The 22208-nt window shown below is 35.2% G+C and overlaps 3 protein-coding genes and 3 long non-coding RNA genes across 8 annotated transcripts in view; 4 read left to right on the forward strand and 2 right to left on the reverse strand.

Moving 5' to 3' along the window:
• LOC123695848 overlaps nt 1-767 on the forward strand; it is a 1755-nt gene extending 988 nt beyond the window's left edge. The window contains exons 1-2 of the long non-coding RNA XR_006751993.1: nt 1-43; nt 472-767. The exon at nt 1-43 is cut by the window's left edge and continues 988 nt beyond it. This is a non-coding gene — a long non-coding RNA (uncharacterized LOC123695848). The remainder of the gene's footprint in view (nt 44-471) is intronic.
• A 3276-nt stretch (nt 768-4043) lies between these two features.
• Nucleotides 4044-5571, reverse strand: LOC123695807. The gene is made up of 3 exons (XR_006751979.1): nt 5289-5571; nt 4645-4827; nt 4044-4197 (listed from the first exon to the last, which is right to left on the reverse strand). It is a non-coding gene; the product is annotated as an uncharacterized LOC123695807 (long non-coding RNA).
• Nucleotides 5572-5648: 77 nt separating this feature from the next.
• LOC123695395 (putative nuclease HARBI1) lies at nt 5649-8493 on the forward strand. Its single transcript, XM_045641233.1, has 5 exons — nt 5649-6288; nt 6429-6619; nt 7213-7345; nt 7474-7615; nt 7711-8493. The coding sequence occupies exons 1-5, from the start codon at nt 6064-6066 to the stop codon at nt 8097-8099; spliced, it is 1080 nt and encodes a 359-aa protein (XP_045497189.1). The 5' UTR covers nt 5649-6063; the 3' UTR covers nt 8100-8493.
• A 492-nt stretch (nt 8494-8985) lies between these two features.
• LOC123695568 (swi5-dependent recombination DNA repair protein 1 homolog) lies at nt 8986-11624 on the reverse strand. Of its 3 annotated transcripts, XM_045641469.1 has the most exons (5): nt 11430-11456; nt 11272-11337; nt 11041-11164; nt 9802-9886; nt 8986-9552 (listed from the first exon to the last, which is right to left on the reverse strand). In XM_045641469.1, exons 2-5 carry the CDS (start codon nt 11328-11330, stop codon nt 9068-9070), a joined length of 753 nt encoding a protein of 250 aa, XP_045497425.1. In that variant the 5' UTR covers nt 11331-11337; nt 11430-11456; the 3' UTR covers nt 8986-9067. The 3 variants fall into 3 exon arrangements, with proteins under 3 accessions (XP_045497425.1, XP_045497417.1, XP_045497432.1); XM_045641461.1 differs by having other exon boundaries at nt 11272-11624; XM_045641476.1 differs by lacking the exons at nt 11272-11337; nt 11430-11456 and having other exon boundaries at nt 10466-11110.
• Nucleotides 11625-11721: 97 nt separating this feature from the next.
• On the forward strand, nt 11722-17470 carry LOC123695755. Its single transcript, XM_045641679.1, has 2 exons — nt 11722-11792; nt 15992-17470. The coding sequence occupies exon 2, from the start codon at nt 16140-16142 to the stop codon at nt 16923-16925; it is 786 nt and encodes a 261-aa protein (XP_045497635.1). The 5' UTR covers nt 11722-11792; nt 15992-16139; the 3' UTR covers nt 16926-17470.
• A 733-nt stretch (nt 17471-18203) lies between these two features.
• On the forward strand, nt 18204-19700 carry LOC123695875. The gene is made up of 2 exons (XR_006752002.1): nt 18204-19109; nt 19521-19700. It is a non-coding gene; the product is annotated as an uncharacterized LOC123695875 (long non-coding RNA).
• The last annotated feature ends 2508 nt before the right edge of the window (nt 19701-22208 follow it).

Raw genomic sequence — 22208 nt, forward strand, 5'->3', positions numbered from 1 at the left:
ATCATCGGTTCAAGACTGGCATCTTTGCTAGGTTACCGAGAAGGTAAGAAAAATTAAAACTTGACTGCTAATTTATGTATATGTATAGCCTACGTCACTACCGCCACTAACATAATAATTCAGATGATTGCAATGAAACCTCACAACTCAAAATCGGTCCAACGGTTTATACTGCAGGGCGTGTCAAAGAAATATTATACATACATACATAAACTCGAAAAACATAACCCTCTTTTTTCCGTAGTCGGGGAAAAATTTGGGAAATTTTTCAATATCTGGTAACATTACACGCACACAGAAGCACCGTATACGTACAGTGCAGCGGCGAAATGACAGCACACATAGCTTTATTGAAAATGACGATAAATCATTCGGTTTAGTTCGGCAACGCTCCATCTGTCTTTTATTTTGTAATCTAAGACCTCACTATACTTACACTACACGTAAACTAATATCGAATTTTGTTTACAGAAACGAAAATGGCCAAGAACAAGACGACGACATAATCTTCGAAGACTTCGCGCGCCTCAGGCTGAAGGGCGCGGACGCTGATGCTTGAACATTATGCTAACAGCGCTCTCTTACTGAACTACATTCTATATTTTGTTATACCAAACGCACAATTGTATCGTACTTTTTGAATTTTCATAAACAACATTGTTCGTTTTGAAATCCATCGAATGACCATAGACACAAGAAATAAGTGTTACCATCCTTAGCGAAAAGTGTTATAATCTGTATTAAAATAAAAATGATGTATAAAATCATGTTTTCGATCATTTACGATTTTTGGTAAATGCATTACTTACTTATGCAAGTGAAATATTATAGTCGAGCCAATTTAATAGGCAACATTTGACGTCTATCAATTTTATCTTCAAAGAGAGGTAACCTGCTTAAAAACATCGATTAAAGTGAATTAATCGATACGGATTTGAAATATTTGTCAATCGAATTTATTAATTTATGATGATTTTTATTCACAAGTAATCAATGCATTCGATTCTAGATGTCAGATTTCGATTTTTAGAGTAAGAGCGTTTTCACATTATCCGATCCGATATCGGATATCGGAAGCCGATAGCCGATAGCCGATATCCGATATCGGACACAATTTGCCCTTTCACATTATCCGATAATATCGTCCCGATAACATGAGTGTTGCCAGAAACTGGAAAAGTAGATATATTGGGAATTAAAATAAACAGTGGATGCATTTGTGTTACAAAAAATAAACTTTATTTTAAATGAAATAAATAGTAATAAATAAACTGATGTTTTTCAAACCGGTTTAATCTGCTGACTGCGGAGTATGGATTTGTACCCTCTGCAGAGTCAGAATCTAGTTTCAATATTCAATTTCATTGTGAGGCTTGTTTTTTTAATATGCTGTTTTTCTTTTTTTATTATTAGAACATGTTGTGTGGTCGTAGTGAATTTTAGAACTTTTTTATATTAAATCATGTATGACTGTTATGTTCTTATACAAATAAAATAAAAAAAAAAATTCAACTCAGTATTAAAGCGACGAAACTAGCAAATACAAATTCAAATTACATTTACAAATGTAGGTGCTGTTATTACAATTTTATAGTGCTAATATGTACATTCTACCTAATATCTGGGGGTGCAAATATTTAAACAGAAATAAATTAAACTAAACTAATTCACAGTCACAGATTCCGCAATGTACATAGTACCACAGACTAATAATAATATAGCCATGACAACCAAAATAGTAAACAAGCTCAAAAGTCGCCGCGCGTTCTTGACAAAATTTAGGGTCGCCGCCTTAGATTATGGATTGGTCTCCGCGCACGCTACGACTAGATACCGCCGGCGTACTCGAAAAATGCGGCAACTAAAAGTACGCCGAAATCGGCGTACCCGAGCCAGTCGTGTCACGAGCATTGTGTGGAGAGGGTGTACCGATAGTTTCTAAAGATTTTGGACAAAACCTGAAGTAAAATGCCTGTTTGTGCCATAAAACTGTTTAAAAAAAATACAACAAATAATAAGAAAGACACTGGGATCACGTAACATCAGGAATAATCGTATTATTCGATATTTCACCTGTACTTTGAAAATGTTGTTTACGAAAATACGACGCCATTTAGTGTTGCCGTACTGCATATCCCAAAAACACACTTTTAATTTGAACTTATTTTATTCATAATGTTTTTTTTTTTTCAATACTATTAGGTACTAACGCATATTATAAAAAAAATGATAATAACAATAATTTATTTCTGTTTAACCTTGTTTTAACTGACTCATATGTTATTTTTTTATTACTGCTTTTTTACTTTTAAAAAACCTTTGTGATAGTATAGTGGCATCGCAAGTGGATTTGAGTCACATGTTCATGGGTTCGATTCCCGGCAAGGCCAAAATGAAATGAAAATATTTTTCAAACTTCTTTCCAAGATAGCCCATTTCCCATTTATGGGGTAAAATTTATGTAGCTGGCAGTACAATTCTTCACACACACTAGCGTCCTTACAAATTGCCTTACACACACTACAGAACTGAGTTGCCGCACTCACGGAGCTATTGTTTTTAGGTGGAGCGGTATCTAGTCGTAGCGCGCGCGCGGAGACCAATCCTTAGTCTAAGGGTTGCCGCATTCTAATTCTGAAATTTTAGAGAAAACTAAACAAAATTGCCGTATTGTAAATTTTCTTTTCAATAAAAAGGGTTTGATTTAAAAAAAATCAACTGATAGATCGTAGTTGTACATACAGTAAAAATAACTACAATAAAGAAACCGACTTCAAAAACAGCTGGAAAAGTAAAATATAAAAAAGATTTGATATTATTAATTACTTAATATTATTTAGATGTGCTATTTATTATACAGGTTTGATATCGGCGCTAAAACAAAGCACTAAATCTGTGACTCAATGACAACAATACAATAAACAGCTTACAGCACAACAGTAGTCCGAGTAGGAGGAGGAGCGAGGCAGAATGAGTAAATAAAGATAAAAGATACTAATATTTCGAAGATACGGTTGAATTTAAGAACACAATATATTTTTGTTTACTTCAGTTCAGCCAATTGCCGTATATTATAGGACGATATTAAAATAGCTCCCGTATAAATCGTATTTTTAATGCCTTTAAATACTTAAATGAATGTTTTCTTAATAAAAAGGTTTAAAGTAAATGAAAGGATTTTTTTTTTACATTTAGCGCCTAGAAATGACTGAAAATACACAAACTAGTGCTTTTTTTGCTGTTGGTATACTACCTTTTCGAAAATTGAGCTGGTAACACTGAACATTATCGTCCGATAGTTCACGGGAATATCGGTGTTGGCTCCGATATCCGATATCGGACCGGACAATGTGAAAGACAGGTGCGTAAATCATACATTTTACTTAGCCTCCGATATCGGATATCGGCTATCGGCGTCCGATATCCGATATCGGACCGGACAATGTGAAAACGCTCTAACGTCTCTGCCCCCCTAGCCAAGTGGCTTTCTATTAGCGTAACGTTTGATCAATGAATATGGAATCACATGGAAGTGACATATATATAAGTGAGAGTGAATTTTTACGATGCGCGCGCACACCGACACCTAAAATTAACAGCATGAAATAAGTTCTAGGTGGTATGAAAATTGATAACTATGTTCAAGTTGTATATTCTAGTATTTTGTCCATACGCCAAAGAAGTAACTTCTAACGCGTGTACATAAACACACACTCTTTTTTATTTATTTTAACTTTATTGTACAAAACATAGACGTAAAATTACAAATGGAAAAAATGACAATGCCAATTAATAAAATTAAGTATGGCGATGGCTGCTCGTGACGGTAACACCTATACAGGGTTACTTGTAAAACACCAGCAACCTCGCAGGACAAGATAGCTGTATAATTTGATAAATCCAGTTCAATTTTGACTTCGATATAAGGATTACGGTAGACTTACAATTTGGTAATTTCAGTTTTGAGGAATGTAATATAATGAAACAACATATATAATAATACAGGTATATAATAGTATTTTATTACGATGAACAACACAATATACAGTAATTTATTTATTTATAAATAATAGACAAAAAAACAATAATATATAATAACAGAGAAAATTATAGAGCTAAACTATTTTGTGCAGCCTGGGATGCACTCGGATTCACTCTGTTCATTTTTGAGTTCGGGATTTGAGGCTCAACTGGTACCTGGAAATGAAATGTCACAGTTTACATTAACTAGCATTGTTCACTTTACATTTAAACTAAAATGCAATACATTTTAATTAAAAGGGCAATGCTGATGGTTTGAAATTAATATCAACATTAGGGCTTACAATAGCGGAATTTGAATTTATATTTTTGGTTTTATGGCATTCAAATGCTTTATATATATAAATTTATAAAGAATAGAAAAATAACTTAAAACACCCCATGTATTTAAAGTAAATTGCACTTTCCCTCAGTCAATAACATTTCAACAACCAAATATCACCCAAATTTGTACTCAAAAAATCATATAAAACCATCTCAGTTTGTTCACAGGCCTCCTTCAAAATAGGAGAAACGTTAGATTATAAATGACAGCCCTAAATCTAAATAAAAAGACCAAAAGTAAATTGGAAGACATCACGTGTCTACAGATAAAAACCTCACCCTGTGTGAATGCAGCGGCAGACATACTGGTGTAGCATCATCGTGCAGACTAATCACATCCATTGTTCTATTGAAAGCACTTTCTGGGAAATGTACTATGATATATCCTTTACATTTGGCTTGATATATTCAGTTTCAATTGCTTCTAACCATTCTCCTTTTCTATTTTCACTTCTTGGTAACCTTCAAAAAATGAATATTTAGGTTATTATAATTTTAGTCCTGACCTGACTTATTTATAAATACATTTTTAATTAAAGTAGGTACTATAAAAGCGATTAATCTTACTTAAGTTAAAATTCATATTAGGTAAATTTAAGTGTTTTATTTTTCCTTCTGCTGCTCTTGGCAAAATTAATTTGTTATTTTGGAAGTGTATTCACCAAAGCAACTATTCTTAAGATTAATGACACAGCCTTGGGAGACGCACGTCATCATCGAACATTTTGCTGATGTCGATATTATAAGCCATCACTAGCACCCAAATTCATTATTTTACTAGAACGAAAATATACAAAATAAAGCTATATTTGGTAACAATTTTGCACTGAACATAGTCTGTGAATACTCCTTAATTCAATATACATGAAAATAACTAAATCAGCAAAGAAATAACTAATATTTCAGTCAAAACGTATACATACCGGTGCAAAGACAAACTTTTCTGGTTTTCATTCTTTCCGGAGCCACATCTCACAATACTGCGCTTTGGCATTATGCCACTATTTGTCCTTGACCACTCTATATGTTTTAGACACAAATGTTTGTCACAATCACAAAAATATTCAATATTTTTCAATGTTTACTACGGAGCAATGACAGAGCATGTACATCGTATTAACGAGAACATAAAATGGCGACCGGCCACAGTAGGTATTTGAGCTAACTTCAAATGTCAAGCGGTATAGAATTAGCACTGACTGACGTATAGTCATATTTTTTCACATATCAGAATATTCATTAGTTAGAAAGAGACAGTATTAGTTTTATTATTTCGGTATCGAAATGCATGATATTTGTATAATCAGTTGTTTGTATAGAACAATATGCCCTGTCCATAGGATTCCTTAGTCATTGCGTTTGATAGAATAGATAAACGAATGTATGAGATTGACATAAGCTGGAGATACGTCACGTGACCCAGCGTAACGAAACGAAAATTGGTAGCCAAGTGGCTAGTGGCAATGTTTTTCTATTCTATTAGACGAAACGTGACGAAACGTTACCTAAGTCATACGACAGGCGCCATACAAATGCTTAGCCAAGTGGCACTTTTGACAGGAGACTACGCCAATGGGCGTTCGATAACTAGCGTACGCTATAACATCTTGTAGAAATCGAAACAAAATGGCGATTTTATAATCAGCTGTCGAAGTTTCGTGTTGTGTTTAGTGATTATAAAATTTTAGTTTTCATAAAATGCACGCTTTGAGACTTTTAAAAGCTGCGCACGATGAAGAACTTTGGCTCAGGCGCCAAAAAAGAAATGCGTCCAGACGGAGTTTAGAGACAATCAATGAAATGCCGGAACAATTGTTTCAGGAGCGTTTTAGGTTAAATAAAAAAACTTTTAGCGAGCTTTGCTGCAGCCTACGTAACGAAACAAACATACGGGGGACTAAAGAAATTCCTTTGGAAGTAAAGGTAATCCACAGTTTCTTCACTGCGATTGTTTATAATATTATTAGTGATGTCCGATATTTTAAATGCCCAATGAAAGGCATGTGTTGTGCACATCTATTAGGTACCTATATTACGTATCCTAATTCTACTTATATTCGTAGGTTCTTTGCGCTCTGAGTTTCTTCGCAACGGGATCCTATCAGAGAATTGTGGGTGTCACACAACATTTGCCACAACGCACTACAAGTAGATGCATTAGGCAAGTTGTGGAGGCACTCAACAGTCCTCGGATAGTGAAAAAATGGATAGTTTTCCCTCAAACACACCAAGAAAGAACAAGAATTCGACAAGAGTAAGTGTTTTTATTAATTTATTTATAACTTTCAATGTACAACTACGACATTGGGGCCTTCAAGAAAAGAGCTTATTTGTCCATAATAAAAATCAATGCCACTTTTCGTTGTAATTCCATAACTCGAGAACGGCTGAACCGATTTCGATAATTCTTTTTTTATTATATTCCTTGAAGTACGAGGATGGTTCTTATGTTGAGAAAACGTGAATACGTACCACGGGCGAAGCCGGGGCGGACCGCTAGTTTGTCCATAAAAGGCCGGCAAAGCACCTGCAACACTTCTTATGTTGCAAGTGTTTATTTCTTATGCTTAAGTTGCTTGCTCTGACATAAAAAAAAAAACTTTCAATGTTTTGTACAATTTTAATAAATAACATAATCCTTTGCATTGAAGAAGGTTGCTGCTATTGTAGTCACAAACAATTCTATTATACCACAAAATGTTTGTTTCTGTTCAATTCTAAATGTTTTAAAGGTTTACAAAATATTATGACAAATTCATTTGAAAGTCTTTTTAACAATTGTATTATATGTTTAATATATGTAGGTAATTGTCTTTGATTATAAAATGTGAATGTACCTAATTACAGATTTCAAAGGAAATTTCAATTGCCAGGGGTAATTGGATGCATAGATTGCACTCACATATCAATTGTAAAACCCCACATTGATGAACAGAATTATTTTAACAGAAAAGGATACCATTCCTTAAATGTGCAAATGGTAAGCTATTTTTCTTTGCATATGTATTATTAGTTAGTAAGCATTGTTTTTAATCATGTTTCATTAAAACAAAATAACAAAGCAACTGCAAATAGAATATTTTTTATAACTTAAATTTTTTTTTTCAGATATGTGATGATAATTTAAAGATTATCAATGTCAATGCAAAATATGGTGGAGCCACGCATGATTCCTTCATATGGTCATCCAGTGAAGTGGAACCATACATGCGTGGACTTCACGAAAATGGTGAATTGACGTGGCTATTAGGTAAATCATTTAATTCCTACCTACTTCTACATATTTATCATAAAAATATTGGAGTTATAATTTATAAAGCTCTTTAACTACATTATTTGTTTAAGGTGATTCTGGATACCCACAGAGAGCGTGGCTGATGACACCAATTTTAAATGCCGAACCAGGTTCTCGAGCAGAGGTGTACACTACACGCCATTTACAGGCACGCAATTGTATTGAACGATGTTTTGGTGTATTGAAGGCTCATTGGAGATGCTTGCTGAAGCATCGTACACTCCATTACCATCCTCGTGTTGCCAGTGAGGTAACTATTGCATGTTGTGTTCTGCACAATATTGCACTGGATGCTAAATTACCTCCCCCTAATAATATGGCTGAGCAACAAGAGGATGGTGATGAACCGAGTGTGGGGGTTGGACCCATTTCCAGCAACCAAGATGAGCTGATGAGTGGCAGAATAATGCTAAATAATTTAGTTAATAGATTAGTTTAGTAGGTTATTTTTGTATTTTTTAAAGTGTGTTGTGTGTAGTTTTAATGTGTATTACTTTTAAGCCTAATTTAGTATGCCTGACCAAGTAGTTTTGTATAATATTTTTTCGCTCCTAAAACATTATTTTGTTTACCTACACAGATTTAAATAATGAAACTGCATTAGTTACAGTATATATTAATCCTTTTAAAGTTTCTGATAACTGCTCATATTTTAGTGCAGGTCATAGGTGAAAAAATTGATCATTGTTGCAGCCTCAACCTGTTTTTTATATTTTTAAGTTTGTAATTTTTATTATTGTATTTTTTGTTAGTATTTAAAAAAGTGTGTACTGAATTAATGGTGGTATAAACTACTTAACTAATTAAGTAATAAAATATACTATTATTATGTATATATATGTTTTATTTAATATTCTTAAAACTAAAACAAACACTTAAAACAAATTAAGTACATATAAATCCTATAAAATTTAAAGATTAAAAAGTAAAACAACTAAAGACAGAGGACAGAAAATACTGTACTTAAACTATTAAATTAAAATATTAAAATCTAAAACAAACACTTAAAATAAATTAAGTACATATAAATCCTATTAAATTTAAAGATATATATAATAATAGTTTAAAAAAAACTAAAAAACACGCTTTTTGCAAATTGAAAAATGGAATAATTTTATCAAATTAGTGTATTGTCATCGGTCCTCAATAAATCTACAAAGTTTGAACGAAATCTGGCCGTTTAAAGTGGGTCAAAATCGCGCCCAAAGAAGTCGGTTACAAACAAACATTCAAACATACAGGTGAAGCTAATAAAAAGCGTGTAAAAAGTAAAACAACTAAAGACTGAGGACAGAAAATACTGTACTTAAACTATTAAATTAAAATATTAAAATCTAAAACAAGCACTTAAAAAAAATAAAAAGAAAGGCACTAAATAATACACTTAAAACTCTATGAAAAAAAAAATTAAGATGCGGGCCCTTGAGGCAATATCTCGAGCAACCTTTGCCCGATAACAGCTATTTGCTGCATCACCCTAGTTTGCTCGCGATTTGCCTCAACCTTTAGCGACTCCAGCCGCAGTCGCTCCATTTCTCTTTGGTGGAAAAGTTCCTCACGCTCCCTCTCACGTTCATGGAGAAGCTTTTCCCTTTCCCTTTCTCGCTCATGGGAAAGCTTCTCTCGCGTCTCCTCCAGTGCAAGGCGTCGTTGTTCAACCGCCACAAATTCTGTAGCGGCCCGGTCAAATGGCGTTAAGCCGCGATTCCTGCGAGCTCTCTGCATCCCATGTCGCGGCGAGGCAGTCGCAGATCGCGGTGACGCCGATGACCGTCGACCAGTGGGACGCGGAGGAGAACGCGGTAGAGGGGGCGGCGGACGTACTGGTGGTGGTGGTGGTGAGGGCTGTGGGTCTAGCAGTAGCGGTGATGCTGGCAATGTTGGAACACTTGCTGTTGAGTAATGAAAATAATGTTAAGGAGGCAAATATAATTCTGACTTCCACTTATATTATAAATTAGAAATGTTCATCCATTCCATCTGTTGAATAATATTCTCTAGGATACAAGCAAAGACTAATTTATTCAAGTCATTTAATGAATTATGTTCAATTATTATCGATTAAACTATATTATGACGATTGAAAACAGCTCCTAGAAGAAGGCTAATTTAATAAGTAAATAGAGTTTAATAAAACTTACTATTATAATTAAAATTCTCTAAGCCTACAGGAATTTCAATTTCCACATCTTCAGGAATGGGTTCTTCCCTTGGTACTGGTGGCGCCTGAAAAATATTTATTTTTATCAATATATTAGTTATTTATAACTTTTATCATATACTCTTAACACTTACAAATGTTACGATTAGGAATTGTTAGCTAAGTATTTTGTATAATTGATATAGATTTATAAAGAATAAAATATAATTAAAAGATATTTAATGTTCTCATCAACATTAAATATCTATTAATTATATTGTGATGGAATTACATTTTCAAACACTAGCTGTGCTCCGTAGTTTTACCTGCAGTGCTCTGCTCCTGTTGGTCTTAGCGAGATGATATATATAGCCTATAACCTTCCTCGATAAGTGGGCTATCTAAAATCGAAAGAAATTTTCAAATCGGACCAGTATTTCCCGAGATTAGCGTGTTCAATCAAACAAACAAACTCTTCAGCTTTATTATATTAGTATAGATTTTCAAGCTATTTATTTGTTTTATTTATTTAATACAATTCATTTTACACAAGTTGAAAGAGGCTTATATGTAATCTCTTTCAAAATAAATATCTATTATTGGCCATGCAAGTTACAGAGGAATTGGTGTGATACGTAAAGTTGCTATAATATAATAGTACTAACATTAAAGCCATGCTCTTGTATGCCAGCTTGACCAAGAACAGCAGTCTCTCCCAGTATGGCACAGACTCGGTCTTCCAAAACTGTTAGAGACAGCCTGCTGCTTGGACCACCACCAGTACCATTTGTGTGGTTGGAAATCAACATTTTCTTTTTTTTTTGTTTTAGTCTTCCAATCTGCCCAGACCTTTAGGTTTACATGTTGTGAGTTAAAGCGGTGCATGAAAAGGGCAATAGCAAAATAAATGAATATATTAAAATATACAGCTATGTTAACAAGATGCAAGTAAATAGCAAAACAATTGAGAGTTTGCAATATACACTTAGGTTAACAACATGCAAGTTAATAGCAAAACAATTGAGAGTTTGCAATATACACTTAGGTTAACAAGATGCAAGTAAATAGCAAAACAATTGAGAGTTTGCAATATACACTTAGGTTAACAAGATGCAAGTGAATAGCAAAACAATTGAGAGTTTGCAATGTACACTTAGGTTAACAAGATGCAAGTTAATAGCAAAACAATTGAGAGTTTGAAATATACAGCTAGGTTAACAAGATGCAAGTTCAAACTTACTTTCTTCCACTTCTCTTGTGATTTGTGAACCCCACCACCAACTGAATTAAGTAATAATGTGAGCCTTGCCCACATTTTTAGTCGACCCTGAGGTCCCCGCTGTGGTCGCGAGAGGTCACCATACCTATGGGTAACACACACCAATGAAGCACTTGGTATTAATGATTTCATTGTTTATTATAAAAATATTGAAGCAAGTTTGGAATCAAAACTGTATTTTTTTAATAGTACCTTTCCATGAATTCTATAAGAGCAGAAAATTGCTCCTGACTGGCGCGCAGTCTCTCCATTTCTAAACTAGAAAAATAAGTACACATAAATAAATTAAATTTAAACCTTGAAGACATTATATCTTTTTATGCCTCATTGCAAATGCAAAATTAACTTACCTCTATTTGTATTTTTATAATTTAAAGCACAACCTGTATTTTTTAGTTCACTTCAAAAATTTTTTGACTTTTTACTTTTTCCGTTTTCGGAATTCGGCAGTTTAATTTGAATATTTCAAGAATATTTTTCAACATTACTAATGTCAAACTGAATGACAGTTGACAGTTTGACGTACGCTGACTGACGTTAGAATTCGAAGCCATAGACATTAGCGTAGTTTTTCGGTCTGCGGTGGTGTAAGTGTATACACGTGTTTTGTGTTTAGAGTGTTTATATTTTCATACTTCTTAGTTTAATTTTGATTTTTACTGTATTAAGTCTATCAAACCTGATATTTTTGTGTTGGTGACGGTTTATGCGAGGTTTGTTTTAATTAATAGTAAATATTATTTAAGTCATGGAGGTTTTACCTCCTGATCCACCTGATCCCCCTCCCCCTCCTGAGACTATGAGCGATAATGTGCCCCGTCCAAGGCCAAAACGTCATCTTGACCAGGATGTTAGTGATGATATCAAAAGCAAAACAAAGAAATCTTCGCTAATCGATTGTCCTAACTCTATTGCCATAGATACTGTTTATAAGCATCCCCTTCTAGAAGGCCCTATTCGACAGTATTCTGTAACTGACTCGGGACCATACATTGTACATTGCAGTAAGATGGAAAATGACCCCGCATCAGGCACCTCGATCCGTGCCATCAAAATCGGTCAACTACTTGTTAGAAATGGCATCAAAAATATTTGCAGAGATGGCATTAAGAAAATCGGCCGCAATAGGGTGGCTATCGAATTCCTAAGTGGTGAAGATGCCAATGTATTTATTGGTCATCCAATATTGGCACAGCACAACCTGAGCGCAATTATCCCCTTATACAATTACTCACGAATGGGCATTGTGAGAGGAGTGCCCACTGACATCTCTATGCAGGAATTTGTTGCCAACTTGGAAATCCCTGCGGGCTTTGGGTATATCTTAAAAGCACGTAGGTTAAATAGGAAAAATCGTACGACAGAGAGCACTGAATGGATCCCCACAAACTCCCTAGTCCTAACATTCCAAGGGCAGAAGCTTCCTGACAAGGTATTCCTGTACAAATCATCGCTATCAGTAGAACTTTATAGACTGCCAACAATCCAGTGCCTGAAATGCTGTAGGTTTGGCCACATTAAAAACCAGTGTAGATCAAACCCACGGTGTTTTAAATGTTCAAAAGACCACCCCGGTGATGAATGTGAGGTGAGAGAATCAGATGCTCATTGCGTTAATTGTTCAGGCTCACACTTTGCATCTTACAATTCATGCCCTGAACAAATTCGACAGAAGAACATAAAATCTGTTATGTCTGAAGAGAGCATATCTTATCAGGAAGCTTCGCTCCGATTCTCACCCTCCAAAAAGTCCTACGCTGATGCTTCCCGGTCCGTTCCATCCTTCAGAGACCAAGCCCCTGAAACATCCTTCCCAAGAATGGCACCAAATACCATTTCCTATAAAAAAACTGTCTTCCGTGCTCCCCGCCCCCGTCCTCTTCTGGGTAAAACATATGACAAAGCCGCTCACTCTGAGATAACTCAGGCTCCTCAGTCTGTGTTAGGCAATGGGTGTGCTTTATCTGGGGCTATCCCCTCTTCCTCTTCTTTTAACTCTCTTCTCCCCTCTCCCTCCTCTTCTCCTTCATCTAACAACGACTCTAATGTGGTTGTATCTTGCCTCTCCTTTGTTTACGACATCTTGAGAATGTACAATGACACTGAATTACCGTCCAACGTGAGATCTGTACTATGCAAAATTTTTGAAACGGTTCAAGTAAACAATGGCTCCACTGAATTTAATACAATGGAATGCGAGGAGCTTGCGGCCGAAAAAGCATGAACTAATTCGATTAATTAATGATTATGAACCTTTAATTATTGCTATATCGGAGACCTGGTTTATTCCAGAGTCTCGTTTTCATATTTCCACCTACTCTTGTTTACGCGACGACAGAAGTGATGGATACGCTGGATCTGCACTTTTTGTCAAAAGAAATATCCCCTTCTCTAGAATCCCCATCCCATCCCATCATGATGACATTAATGCTGTAGCAGCAAAAGTCTTAGACTTCACTGTTATATCCCTCTATATCTCAAATCCTAACTCTTCCCTAATCCCAGATTTGTATTATATCTTCTCCTCTCTCCCTGCTCCGATACTTATCTTAGGAGACTTCAACGCCCACCATTCGTGCTGGGGCTCAAACAAAACAGATGCTTTCTCCTTATCCTTACTTGAATTAATTGATGACCTTAACCTCTGTATTCTTAATACTGGCTCTCCCACTCATCGTGTTCTTCCCTCTCAAAACCCTAATAGTGCTGTAGACCTTTCCCTCTGCTCCCCCTCTATATCTTTACTAAGTTCATGGTCTGTCCTGCCTGACTCACGCGGCAGTGATCACTATCCTATTCTTCTGTCCATTAATAAACATCTTTCCAGCTCAAATCCTTCTCCCTTACTTAGATTTAGATTATCCAAGGCCAAATGGAGCGAATTTTCTCAATCATTGGTTTTGAAAATGAGTTCCGCTCCTTTTATTAATGACATGGACAATGCCCTGAATACCTACACCTGGTTAGTTGATTCCCTTATCTCTAGTGCCGAACAACATATCCCCTTAAAACCATTGCATAATTACAAACCCTCAACACCTTGGTGGGATTCAGATTGTTCAGAAATAATCCGTAAAAGAGCCGATGCTGAAAAATTATATACAGCCAACATGTCGAATGAAAATTATATTAACTTTAAAAAAATATCTGCGGAAGCAAGAAGGCTGCTCAGTTCAAAAAAGAAGACAGGTTGGTCAAGGTTCTGCCAATCTCTCTCACCAAGAACTCCCTTATCTCTCATTTGGAAACAAGTTAAAATATTTAGAAATTCACTGAACCCCAACAATATATCATCATCTGATTCATCCCAGTGGCTAAATTCTTTCATGAACAAACTAGCCCCCCCAATGGCTCCCAGTTTCGATTCTTTACCCACAAATCCTTCTTTTATCCCTTCCAGTAACTGCTTTGATGCTCCGTTCTCCATGGATGAGCTATACTGTGCTTTATCTGGGCTTGTTGATTCAACTCCAGGTATTGATGGTATTCCCTACTCCTTCCTTAAGAATTCACCCCCAGAAATCCTATCTTTATACCTAAACCTAATTAACTCCTTTTTTGCCTACGGTTTAGTCCCTGAACCCTGGAGAGTTCAAATAATTATACCCATCCTCAAACCTGCAAAGGATCCTTCAGACTTCAACTCCTACAGGCCTATTGCACTGTCATCCTGCTTATTGAAGGTTATGGAGATTTTAATTAAAAACCGATTAGAATGGTTCGTCGAAAATCAAAATTTACTCCCCAAAACCCAATTTGGCTTCAGAAAAGGCGTGAGCACACTAGATAGTGTTGCTATTTTAACAACAGATATCCGGATAGCTTTCCAAAAAAGACAGTTCCTTGTGGGAGCCTTTCTCGACATTCACTCAGCATACGACAACGTCTTACTTCCTGTGCTCAGGCAGAAAATGCTAAATCTGAGCATTCCAGCGAGGATAACACGTTACATTTGCAACCTCTTTATGTCTAGGTCGATTTGCGTACGTCAAGGGGACTCTCTATCTGCTCCCAGGTATGTATGGAAAGGTCTGCCACAGGGATCTGTCCTAAGTCCTCTCCTGTTTAGCTTGTATACCCACGATTTGGAATGCTCTGTTGAAAATTTTTGCGAAATCTTGCAATACGCGGATGATATTGCTTTATACGTTAGTTGCCCAAACATCAATGAGGCTGAAGTGAGATTAAACACTGCTTTGTTCTATCTCCACCAATGGTTGGATGAACATGGCCTCTCACTTTCAGTCACCAAAAGCTCTTCGGTCATATTTACTCGTAAGAGGAACATTCCTCCTCTGCTCCTAACATATAAATCAGAAACGTTTCCCACTAGTAGTTCCATAAAATTTTTAGGCATACATTTAGATTCTAAATTATCAGGCAAATCTCACTCGAAGTATATTATGGATAAGTGTGAAAAAGGCATTAATGTAATACGTGCTCTATCAGGGGTAAGTTGGGGTTCTCATCCTTTCTGTCAAAAAATTTTGTATAACGCCATAGTCCGGAGTCATTTTGACTATGGTTCTTTCCTGTTAGAACCATGCAATAAATCTTGCAATACGAGTTGGGATAAGGTCCAAGCTAAGTGTTTGCGCATTATCATAGGTGCGATGAAGTCCACCGCGATTAATGCGCTACAAGTAGAATGTGGAGACCCCCCGCTCAAATTAAGAAAACAATATCTTTGTGATAGATTCCTATGCAAAGTCCTGCAAATCTCTGACCATCCTCTTATCTCCAAACTTCATACTCTATATAGTCTGGTTGGAAACAACAGCTCCTATCCTCTATTAAACTCTCTCTGCTATTTCTTAAACCTCCCTTCTCCCTCTTATCAAATTACCTGCAATCCCCTATTTACTATCCCGTTTCAGGCAATTGTTTTTCGACCTAATATTCATTCCTTCAGTATTAAGAAAGGACCTGGTGCTAATGAGAACTTCAACCGAATCATAGCTGAGGAATTCCATGGTTGGACAACTGTTTTTACGGACGCCTCAAAGTTATCGAATACTGACAATGTAGGAATCGCCGTCTGGATCCCAAAATACTCCATAATGCTATGTCGCAAATGCCCACCGCTGACATCCTCTTACACGGGAGAGGCATTGGCTATCCTGGAAGCTGTCTCGTATATTCTCTCTCATGACATGGATCAATCTATCATATGCTCCGACTCCCAAAGCTGCTTAAATTCTTTATGTTCTAATCTATTCCGAGCCAAAATTAAACATCCTATTATCCTCAAAATAAAAGAACTCTTATTTGAATGTCATGAGAGAAATATTCGGGTGACATTGACCTGGATCCCCAGTCATTGTGGTATCCTTGGCAATGAGTCAGCAGACTGGTGCGCCAAGTCTGCCTCTAGGATAGCATCTGAGTCCCACAATCTAGTATATTCCCAAGATCTCATATCACTTGCTCAACTGCGCCTCACTGAATCATGGAAAGCCTCCTGGAAAACATCCCAATTAATGAAAGGTAAGTTTTATGCCTCAATCCAGGGTGATATTCCATCCAAACCTTGGTTCTCAAAATTCAAAAAGGTAAGCAAGCCAGTTACTTCTGTGATCTGTCGAATAAGGCTTGGTCATTCATGTACCCCTGTCCATTTGGCTAAGATTCGGGTAAGGGATAGCTCACTATGTGAATGTGGCATAGACGAGGGCACATTAGACCATATCTTCCTCAACTGTCCTAATCTCTCCCCTTCCCTATATGATTTCCTTCCTCCAGATATCCCTAGACCCACTAACATGAACACTCTTTTAGCTATGTTAAACACACCTATAATTGAAATTCTTACCAACTTTATCACAACTAATAAACTAAAATTATAATTTACACCTAGATTAATTTACTATAAATATATAATATTTATTTATTTACAATATTGAGTAGTCCTATTTCGTTTGTTTTTAATTAACTCTCATATCGTTTATTATCTGTCTGAATTAACAGTACTAATAATTTTTATGTTGTGTATCTATATATTGTGTTTGTCTCTTTTTGTTTTAGGTATATCTGCGTTTTGATTGACATCGGTCTATTATTGTTAATTTCTCAAGCGTGTATTATCTTCCCAACGTGACATTGGCAGAATTGTACTCAAACAAAATTGCCACCCTTCGAAAAATTGAATTGAATTTGACATTAGCGTACGATCCAATAGAATAAGCGTTCGCCAAGTTCTAATCCACTTGGCTACCTGTCGTTTATCGTATTCGATAAGGCGTCAACGTTTGTAGAAAGAGAAACGCTATAAATCGTATGCCACTTGGCTAGGGGGGCTGGTAATTTTAATATGTTCTATGAATAGGGCCGTAATAGGAGATGATATAACCTAATACAGAGTTACCTGGAAATAACTACCACCGTAATAGGAAAACTACTCCTTTTTTTTTAACCGACTTCAAAAAAAAGGAGGAGACGAAAGGAGGAAACGAGAGCGCGGAACGAGCGACAAAGAAGCACAATCGGACGTTGTCACGTTCAATTATCGTCAGTAAACCGACTTTACAGACAACCAATTTTTTTTTTTTTTTTTTTTATGTATGTACACCGATTACTCCGAGGTTTCTGAACCGATTTACGTGATTCTTTTTTTGTTCGATGCGGGATGGTGTCGAATTGGTCCCATAAAAATTTTATTCGGATAGGCCCAGTAAGTTTTTATTTTATGAGCATTTTTGTCTGCATTTGTAAATGTTGCAAGTGCAAGTTTAAAGTCGGTTGTTTTTAACGCAGTTATCATTATAATCCTAATTCGGACCCATCAAAAATTCGATAAACAAGAGAATGTAAATGCTTTATCAAACGATAACAGTTTTTTGGCTCATAGAGCAGGCTCCAAGGAGATGTTCGTTTGCATAAATAGCGGACCTAAATCTGACTTCTGATATATATTGTATAGATCCCAGACATCCTATAGACAGATGTTGCCAACCAGTTTTGTGGTCCCCTTCCCCGCACCCCGGTTATTAAATATGGCAGACAAAGAAAAAAATAAACATTTCCAAAACATGCCGCGTGGGGTATCAAATGAAAGAGGTTATTGAGTAGATCACGAATATATAGCATACTATAACATTTCTTACACTTTCTCTAAGATTTTTTAGAAAATTTACGAAAATGGTCCATTTTTGAGTTAACTTTAAACCACTATAGATTGAAAACTCATGAATATATTTTTTAAATTATTATTTTAAATAATTAACAATAGTCCATTGTTTACGATTCAATAGTTCGTACAGTGAAATAGTTGCATGGGGGAGTGGGGGGGAGCATTCAAAGATGGCGAGTATATTTTCAAGTTTATGCCAGAAATAAAGGCCTAATACAAAAATATCGGTGTCAGGGCTTGGAATAATTATCTCTGCACTGTCGTTGTGTTTGACAGAATGAAAAATATGGCAGAACATTCTTGAATCAGCCTCTTAACCCGTGTAGCGTCCTACGCACAGCGGTTGTAGCGTAACTCAAATTGTACTGAGAGCGTCCTGCGCTGACAAACGCTGTGCGTAACGCGGCCCGTGATATTGAAGGTCATCAGTAGAGACGTACAAGTGAATGTTTCCAGTATAAAAAATATTTCTCTATGCCTTAAACATTTATAATTCAAATCGACACGACTCCGAGACAGGAAATACAGACTAAAACCGTAGACAGAGTAACTAATAGACCCAATGACGATACCTTTCTCACTTACACAAGAAAGAGAGCGAAAATACCATAACAAATGCATAAGACAAAGACACAAATACCCAATTTTTTGTCCCTTAGTGTGTAACCTGTTTTTCAAGATCCGCAACTTGAGTTGCGAAACAAACTTTGACAGTTCGTGCCTTCATCGTGCTTGGTGTTCGAATTTTGGATATTATTTAGTAAAAAATCGATACGAGTACATTGAAAAGACGGTGAAATTATCTTAATATAGACATCGAAGTAAATAGAATGGTGCGTTGTCGTGTTATTGCATGTATAAGCGATAGTGAGAAGAAAATTGCCGGTGTGTCTTTTCACGCGTAAGTACGACTTTATTGTCCTTATTTATAGTTTCTCAGTGATGATTATTTATACTTTAGCCTAAAGTAACAACAATTCGCGTTAAAACAAGGAAAATATTAGCGTAATATCGATTTTTACATTCAATAACCTATAAACATCAACAAGTAAGTGTTGCCAGTGTCGGGAAAAATAATACCCCGATCATCAATAAAAAATATTGATTTGACAATATGGCGAAACTCGAAAGTAAATGCATATGAAATCCCATAATAACCCAGTGTTTCGGGAAGACTTCGGCATCGAAAACATATTTTAATTTATTATTTCTCATAGTAATAATTGTGATTGACATAAAATTACACTTATAATTTTAGAGAACCTGAACTACCTTAATTATTATTAACATATGTTTATCGATTTGTTTCCAGATGATCCAGACCTACGTAATTAATGGATCGAAGTGGTAGAAAAGATTGGATTCTCACAAAATATTGTAAAATATGAACAAGCCAATGAAAAAGTAAGAAATGTGTTTCGTCATCAATAATCAATCTGCTTATATTTTTTGTATCTACTAAATTGATTATAAAGACAAAAGAAAAATCTCATAACTGGTTTTATTTAATTGCTCCTAAAAATATTTACCCTTTCCAAAACATCCGGGAGCTCGGATACTGTGGCAACATTCAACTTATACATTGACAAACTATCTTTGTCTCAGTCGCGGTTACAGAGTACCTTTGTCTATTAGTTTCTCAGTCTACGACTAAAACAAAAAAAAAAAAAAAAAAAGTGAATCATTGATTGAGTTGCGTCATCGGCCATAGTTTGTACTCATAGAGGAAGGATGTATAACTGAGATAGAGTGGCTACTCTGTGGTAATAAGTGCATGTATGGAACGTGCTGCCATCTGCAACTTTGTAGGATAACTAATGCTTTAAAAGGGGAAAATATATATATATAGCTATGCAGTATGCATATCGACATTTAGCACCAGATATGGAGCGAAAGTATATTTACAAAAATATTACTAACACCAAGAAAAGCGTCGTTTTCGTGACAACACTCTTTTTGTGGCGTTAGTAATATTTTTGTAAACATACTCTCACTCCATAAGTTGCCTTGTAAGTTGAGTAAATAATAAATAAGTAATGAGGGCAACCAGGGGTGAGAATAAAAAACAATTTCTTTAGCAGTATTCACGTTTATTAAATTGAAATTGAGATTTATATAGGTACTATACACTTGCTAAAACCTCTAAAATCTGCTAAAACCAAAAGTTTTAGTTATTTCAGTGCAGTCACTGAAATAACTAAAGCTTTTGTTCTAAATAAATAAATAAATAAATCATTTATTGCATAAAAACATGGTACATACAAAGATATTAAGATCAGAATTAAGGAACATTCATGTTTTTACTATAACTACATAGCATACAATAATTATTATTAATTGACATAATGAATGAAAATGATTAGATATTTATAGTAAAAATACGAGTCAGGAGTATTGTCATTTAAAATTAGGTTATACATAAATCATTAGTCATACAGTCAATCAATTAATATCAATATCATTATTTTATATTATTTAGACATTTTTCATATCATACAGAAATTCATTTAGGTTGTAAAAACAATTCTCTAATAAGTATTTATTAAATTTATTTTTAAATCCTGGAAGAGGAACCCCTTGCAAGTCTTTTGGGATTTTATTAAATATCTGAATACCTATATAAGGAACATTTTTTTTGTACAAAGTTAATTTAGGCCTCGGTAAAAACATACATTAAAACATTAAACATACATACATACAATAAAACAAATTGTTTGGATATCTTGTTAATTTTCCAATTTCTTTATTAGTTTTAAAATATTGAGGATGTTTTTTTATGAAAATACAAATTTCTTTGATATAAATACATGCAAGAGGCAGGATTCTCAAGTTTTTAAAAAGTTCTAAGCTTCTAGCGTGTTTTCTCCTCCGTTGAAAACTCATGATCACAACGTTCACAACAGTTAACAATAATAAAACAAGTAACAAAATCACAAAACAAAACTTAACCAAAACAAAAACTTAAAAGATAACCAGATATATTTAACAAAAACAATTAATGAGATAACCTCGAAATCGCATCAACGTCCGTCCGAAAGTTGAAAACTATGGTTGACAACATATACATCCTTCCTCTATGGTTGACAATGACAGTCGCACATCATTACAAGATGGCGGCTTTTTTTTAATTTTAGTTATACCACTCACCGCCCGCGTCGCTGTCGTCTATGCGTTTACATGACAGTTTTGAGTGTGCCCCCCCTGTTTGTACTTTGTAACGTTCGTCTTGTTCAACGAATATTTGGATTGTGAATTATGCCGAGAGGAATAATTAGATGAGTGATAATAATTGAGACGTATATTACTGGAAATTTTACGTAGAATACGTTTATGATATTGGTTTTAGGGATATTTGAAGAATACTCAGTGAAAAAGTGTCTCAACTTTTCAGTGCGGAAGACGCAAAATGGCGCTTTTTTTCTTGTTTGTGAATAATGGATATTTGTTATTATTCATAGTGAAATACGTTGTGTTAAATGTGTGAAAATATAAGTGAATGTATTTGGCAATCGTGTAGTGATATGAAAACGTGAATATGATCATTTGATGACTCACCATTATCATGTAAGTGTTAGTAGGTATGTAAGCAATTAAAATTAAAACAAAAGAAAATCAATTTTTTTATAATTTTATAGAAAAAATATATCGTCATGATTACATTTTTATGCTATAACTAGTTTCTTCCTCTTTCCAAAAATATATCATACATGGCATATAATTATAGAACAATAGGGTAAATAAAATTTTCAAACTCGGTAGTCATAAAAAAGCTAGATTTCGTAAACTACCTCGACATACTTGGGACGCATAACATCTGTGCGTATGACGCTAGACGGGTTAACTTCACACTTCACAGAGCAAGTAATAGGTATAGGAAGAGACGGCACTCAGTACTTCGATTTCGAGCTCACGCACACATATGCATATTGTATTACTTAGGTTAAGTCTTATATACCAACCTATGAAAAGTTCACGTCAAAAATGATCCACATTGCTGCCA

The sequence above is a fragment of the Colias croceus genome, chromosome 1 (genome assembly GCF_905220415.1).
Source record: "Colias croceus chromosome 1, ilColCroc2.1".
Classification (NCBI taxonomy): Eukaryota; Metazoa; Arthropoda; class Insecta; order Lepidoptera; family Pieridae; genus Colias; species Colias croceus.